This window comes from Ailuropoda melanoleuca, chromosome 8 (assembly GCF_002007445.2).
Source record: "Ailuropoda melanoleuca isolate Jingjing chromosome 8, ASM200744v2, whole genome shotgun sequence".
Taxonomy (NCBI): domain Eukaryota; kingdom Metazoa; phylum Chordata; class Mammalia; order Carnivora; family Ursidae; genus Ailuropoda; species Ailuropoda melanoleuca.
The window spans coordinates 72,452,511-72,458,610 of record NC_048225.1 but is presented as its reverse complement, the minus strand read 5'-3'; the positions used below and the strand labels follow the sequence as shown (position 1 = coordinate 72,458,610).

General features: G+C 46.2%; 1 protein-coding gene across 4 annotated transcripts in view; it reads left to right on the top strand.

Annotated features, from left to right (window-relative positions):
- ADCY10 (adenylate cyclase 10) overlaps window positions 1–6,100 on the top strand; it is a 78,768-nt gene that overhangs the window by 58,376 nt on the left and 14,292 nt on the right. For all 4 annotated transcript variants that reach the window (XM_034666684.1, XM_034666685.1, XM_034666683.1 and 1 more), the window contains 4 exons: window positions 1,960–2,029; window positions 2,288–2,519; window positions 4,413–4,520; window positions 5,024–5,199. In XM_034666684.1, the coding sequence (XP_034522575.1) occupies window positions 1,960–2,029; window positions 2,288–2,519; window positions 4,413–4,520; window positions 5,024–5,199 (586 nt within the window). The remainder of the gene's footprint in view (window positions 1–1,959; window positions 2,030–2,287; window positions 2,520–4,412; window positions 4,521–5,023; window positions 5,200–6,100) is intronic.

Genomic DNA, 6,100 nt, shown 5'->3' with positions numbered 1-6,100 from the left:
GGAAGCTCACCAACATTGGGAATGTTGGTAGAGGAGTAGGGGCCGGCCCAGTGGACAGCAAATGAGGAAAGCAGCCAAGAGAATGGCTGTTAGAAAACCTGGTGAAAAGAGGGAATGGTCGGTTGTATTTAATGCTTGCTGAGAGGTGTAATAAGATACGGACAAACTGACCTTTGGCTTTGGCAACATGGTAGCCACTGGTAACCTTTACAAGAACAGTTTTAGAAGAGTAGAAGGAAAAAGGCATAATTCAATTTATTCAGCATCTAGTCACTAGAAATACATTAGCTGGCAGTCTAGGGGGAGAGGTGGGCAAATTATTCCTTACACAGTGTGACAGTAAGAACCATGATGGAGGTCTGCACAGGGCACAGGTGAGTCGGGGCACTGAATCTATGGGGACAAGGGCAGAGAAGGCTTTCAAAAGAAAGTGATAACTGTGTGCCTTAACTGCATTTTTAGAAATTAAAGGATCTGTGGAGTAATGCATTGGCCTTGAAGCTGGGAGACCTAGGTTCTAGTCCTACCTCTATCCCTGACAGGTGATCTGAGACAAGTCCCTTCCCCTGTCTAGGCTTCTTCCTTCCTTCGGCAGGGGGAAAGGTCTAGATCGGACCATCCTTATTTGTTTCTGTTTTAAGATCATCATGGAATTTTCTTACCTGTTGGAGTCTGGATAGACTGAAGGTTTGAAGTTCAAAGTTCTCTGCCCTTTAGTTAGCCTTTGGGGTATATATTTAAATGTCTACATTTCTCCACTAGAAACAGATCATTTACTCATAGTTTTAGTTGCTTCAGGGTCAATTAGTTAGGACAATGTTATCATCTATAACCAACCCGAACATTTCAGTGGCTTAACGGAGCCACTGCAAGTCACTCCAAGATGGGCCATTTTGTATGAATATTATTTTGAATTAAAAGCAATCCAAACCCAGCAGATTGGAGAAAAGCCCTTTACCTGCCCCTCAACTGCCTACTTTACCAGGAAGAGAGCTATTAAACAGAGATTCCTCTTTTTTTTTTTTTTNTTTACTCATAGTTTTAGTTGCTTCAGGGTCAATTAGTTAGGACAATGTTATCATCTATAACCAACCCGAACATTTCAGTGGCTTAACGGAGCCACTGCAAGTCACTCCAAGATGGGCCATTTTGCATGAATATTATTTTGAATTAAAAGCAATCCAAACCCAGCAGATTGGAGAAAAGCCCTTAACCTGCCCCTCAACTGCCTACTTTACCAGGAAGAGAGCTATTAAACAGAGATTCCTCTTTACCAAAGAAACTTCTCTGCATAATAAGGCAACCTTTGTTTTCCAAACATCTCCTCTTACCTTCCTGGTCTTTCTTCCCTTTGTATCCTCAGACCCCCTCCCCTTCTCCTTAGCTTTTACAAGTTTCATGTTTCCTCACTGTCTTTGGAATTTCCATGTCTGCATGGATTCCCCTTATTGACGTCTATTAAATTTGATTTTCCCCTGTTAATCTGCCTCATATCAACGATTCTTAGCTCAGCTCGAAGGACCGCAGGAGGGCAGAAGAAATTCTTCCTCCCCAATGACACCATAGAACAATTTTTTTCCTCCGCATGTAACGATCTAATGAAAGTTCTGGCAAATGGTCTTGAACACAGGAAGTCAGGGACCCAGGCTCCTTCCATTCTGTCTTTTTGCCATCCCTTAGATTCTCACAATTATTTGCTCTCTGGCGGAAGGAAAGGGTGGAGAAGATACCAAACCATCTCAGCTCAGAGGTGCTGGATATCACTTGTGATAGAATTCCATTTTAAGTGAATCGCATGGGTTCACTGAGACACAGTGGAATCTGGGAAACGGAGAGTCAGGCTGGGCAGCAGGCACTGTATTGGGAAAGCGGAACAAGAGTCTTTGGTGGACACCAGACGTTTCTCCCACGTGGAACATTTCGTGACCCATAGAACTCATTTGTTTGTTTATTTTCTAGCTGAAGAAGAGATCACCTTTTCCAAAATAGAGATTCCTAAGAAATCGGAGTTATTTCCTGAAAATCTCAGGTACAGGCATGCATGACTGTTAAGACATAAACAATTGTCATTAAGCTCAGAATACTGTTTAAATCTTCCGTCCAGTCAGTTCTTTTCGGCCTCTTTGGTACAAGCGGGGAGATGTTGGGGTGTGTGCATGGTGAGTTCTGTCAGTAGTGTCCACATGGGGTTTGATTATCTTGCTCTTTTCTTAGTTTTTAAAGATATTTTCATATCAAAGGCTAAGTGTAGCTACAAGTCATTCCTCCTATTTCTGCATTTGGACAGTCCTGAAGAAATACGAGAAAAGATCTTGAGTTTCTTTGACATCGTTATAACAAAAATGAGGACGTCTGAGGAAGACATCATTCCTCTGGAATCTTGCCAGTGTGAGGAGATCGTAGAGATGGTCATCATGCCTCTGGCCCACCATTTTCTCGCTTTGGGAGAAAACAACAAAGCCTTGTATTACTTCCTAGAAATTACATCTGCTTATCTCATCTTGGGGGATAATTACATGGTAAGATGTTCCTACCCCGCTCCCCGCCCCCATCCTTGAGACAAGTTAAAGACCACAGCGCCCAAAGGGAATCTCTGGGGTGTTTTTTTTATCATTATTATTATTACTTCATGTTCTTGATTCCTGCCAGCACCCCTTTCATCTGAAAATCAAATTGCTGAGAAGGGAAATGACCTGAGACTGAGAAATGAAAGTTAGAACAAATTGAAAGTAGTGTTATACGTCATTTAAAATAGCGCCACCTTTAGAAACTCGCCACCAACTGTCTACCTATATGGGAAGGGGGTGGGATGTCTTACTCATTCCCAAAATGATACAGAAAGGACTCTTGGTCTCCACGCTGCCATTTCAACAGAGTTTCCTTAGTAATGTCCCTGTGGCATTTGCCTTCTGTCCTCCCTAAACACCTGTGACCACAAATACCTGTAGGTCTTTGGATAAGCTCACCCACTTTGGTCTTTGTGTAATTTGTGCTAAATTATCATACATTTCCTTTAGACCACCCAAACACTAGTGTTTCTCCGGGATAACTGTAAATAACATTCCAGGGCAAAAGGCCCCTAGAAATGTGGGGATTTGATGTATGTATAATGAAGTAAAACGAATTCATTCTTCAATAAGTTGGGAAGCACTGAGCAGAATGAAGCTTAACAGGTTTCTTTACTGCGAATATTTCATGGCCTTAATATGCTAAGATATGTGTCAATCTTCCAGAGGGTCTGGCTACTTCTGGGGCATACTGTGTTTCTCAAACCTACTTGACCTTAAACCACTTTTCACAGAGCAGCTAGCCAGACTAACATTGCATGAACTCACTTTAGGAAATGCCCCTCTGGCCCTTGCTTCATCTGACTCACATACTGAAGAGGCACGCCTGCAGTTCATGGCCACACTGGTGGCCTGTTCCATATTTAAAACTACTTTTGATCACAGCAGCCTGATCGGCCCTCATATCTTAGATTTTTATAAAATTTTAAAATTAAGTCATTAAATATGTTGGTAAGCCCCAGTTCTCTCAAAGTTTATGTTAAACATGAAAGTCGCCCATGCATATTATATATATAGGAATATATATATGTAAATACACACACATATGGAAAAGGGGACTATGGTCCGTGAGTCCCAAGGAGAGAAGGTGTAAGTAGCCCTGGGCACCAACTTGCTAAGCGCCTCCATCTCAATTAGCAGGGAGTGGGAGGATGGCCAGGAAGACAAGGATTGGAAGCAGAGCCCTGGTGGGTGCAAGTTACCCACAATGTGCCATTGGCATCCTCTCTCCCATCAAAAAATAATCTAGTAGGTCCAGGTCAACTCCTGTTTCCGTCTTCTGCCTCCCACTCATATCCCTTTGGCTGTATACGACTTGAAGGCATCGCCTTCCCTTGTTTTACTCTTCAAGTCTGACCTTGCCTTGGTACTCACATGTACCAAGGGTGTCCTGTCTAACGATGTCACAGTAGGTTTAAAATGAAGTGGGGAGAGTTGCTCAGGGCCTTGCCTTCCTAAAGAGGCCCCCGGCAAAGGAAATGGGAGTGGTTCATAACTCACGCCAAAAATCAAGACCAGCTTCTCATAGATGTGGTGATGCCATCAGGGGCAGTGGGTACCTTGTTGGAAATCGGGGCCATCAGGGGTGGAATTACTCAGAGGAGGAAATTGCCCTGGGTCCATCCTCTAGAGCGAATGATCCAGTGGACAAAGACAGGCCTGCAGGTGGCCAGGATCTTCACCAGGAGCCACCCACCCAGAGCTGCCTAAGTTTGGAAGCCCTTACTAATGAGGAGCCAGGGATGCGGGCGGAGTGGGTCCTGCGGCCGAAGCTGCACCCCCACCCCCCGCATTAGCAGCCGGACCCCCGCTGACTCCTATTCTGTGCCCCTCTGCTGGCTGCAGGCATACATATACTTGAACGAGGGAGAGAGGTTGCTGAAAATGCTCAAGGACGACAAATCCTGGAGTCACACTTTTGAGTCCGCTACGTTTTACAGCCTCAAAGGCCAGGTAAGAAACCGTGGAAAACAGAAGCATGTGTTATTGGTCACTGGGGCGTTCTATAGAAGAAGCAGAAGCCGTCCCTGCACCCCCTGCACCCTCCTCCCACCCTCTGCCACAAATCCTTGCCACGACCGCAGAACCTCACTCCCCACGACTCCAACCTCCTTGCCATCACTTGCCAGCAGCGAGCTCTTCCTTGTCCTTGTGGGTGATGACGTCATCATGAAAGGGTTTTTTTAACAACCTCCAAAACTGGACCTGCGTGGGGGAAACATATTCTCGGAGGTAGATGATTCCCAAGATGCGATGCGAAATGCTAGTCCCCCAGCCATCCTCCCAGGCACACGTGTGTAAACGTACTATTGTGCCAGACACACGGGGAACTCGTTCCTAGGGCCTGAGTTACCTTTTTGATAAGAATTCCAGGAATATGTGTGTTGGAACATCCGGGTTAAGTCCAGATTCACTGCTTTTCCTCGCTCCTCTCTCCCGCTCCCTTTTCCCCGCAGGTCTGCTTCAACATGGGCCAGATGGTGCTTGCCAAGAAGATGCTGCGGAAGGCACTCAAGCTCCTCAACCGCGCCTTCCCCTACAACTTAATCTCCCTGTTGATTCACACGCATGTTGAGAAAAACAGGCACTTTTACTATGCGAATCAGCAGGGCCAAGAGAGCTCGCCTCCAGGGTAAGGGAAGGAGCTGGCAAGAGCTGGAGGTCTCACTCCCCAGACAGAGGCCTGCACAGACTCCCATCAGCCCCCAAAGCCGGCACCTCTAGGGGGTGCAAGAAGGCCTGGGGGCTCTGCCCTGAGGCTCACTGGTGCAGGAGGGAGCCCGCCCGGGAGGCCCCCAGGCGAGGTTGGGGTTGCCCCAGCACGCTGCACAGCAGCTTTTGTGAAAGTGAGTTCTGGTGACAAAAACATCAGAGAGCTCCAGTGCCGCGCCCTAGTTGGTCCCTTCAATCCCTCTGGCCAGCGTGTGTACTAACTGCACCATGGCTCCTGGGGCCTCAGTCACAAGCCCTTTTCCATTCAGAGGTACAACACTGCCCCCAACTGAAACAGAAGTTCCCAAAGACCTCTGCAGAGGACAGACTGCCCACTCATCTGAGCATCTGGATGGGGATTTGGTTTACATGGGAGGATCCATCAGTCAAGATTAAACCGCTAAGGTTTATACATCTCAACATATGTAACTTTTGCCTCTTAAACACTATAAAAAATAATAATGGGGGGAACCCCAGTGGCTCATTCGGTTAAGCATCTGACTCTTGGTCTCAGCTCAGGCCTTGATCTCAGGGTTCAAGCCTGAGCGTGGGTAGTTGTTGAAGCTGGGTGTTACGGCATGCAGTTCGTGATATTTTTCGGCTTTACCATGTGTATGTTTGAAATTTTCCACAATAAAAGTTTCCGGATATATTCCACCTATCCAGTTGGCACCGAGGGAAATGCCACCTAGCTGGGAATCTGGAGAGCTGACGGAGGACGGACATCTCTCCCATGTTGGGAGAGGCCGGTAGCGTATCCCTACAGGTTCTGCCTAAGACACAAACATCTGTTTCTTTTCTTTTCTTTCTTTTCTTTTTTT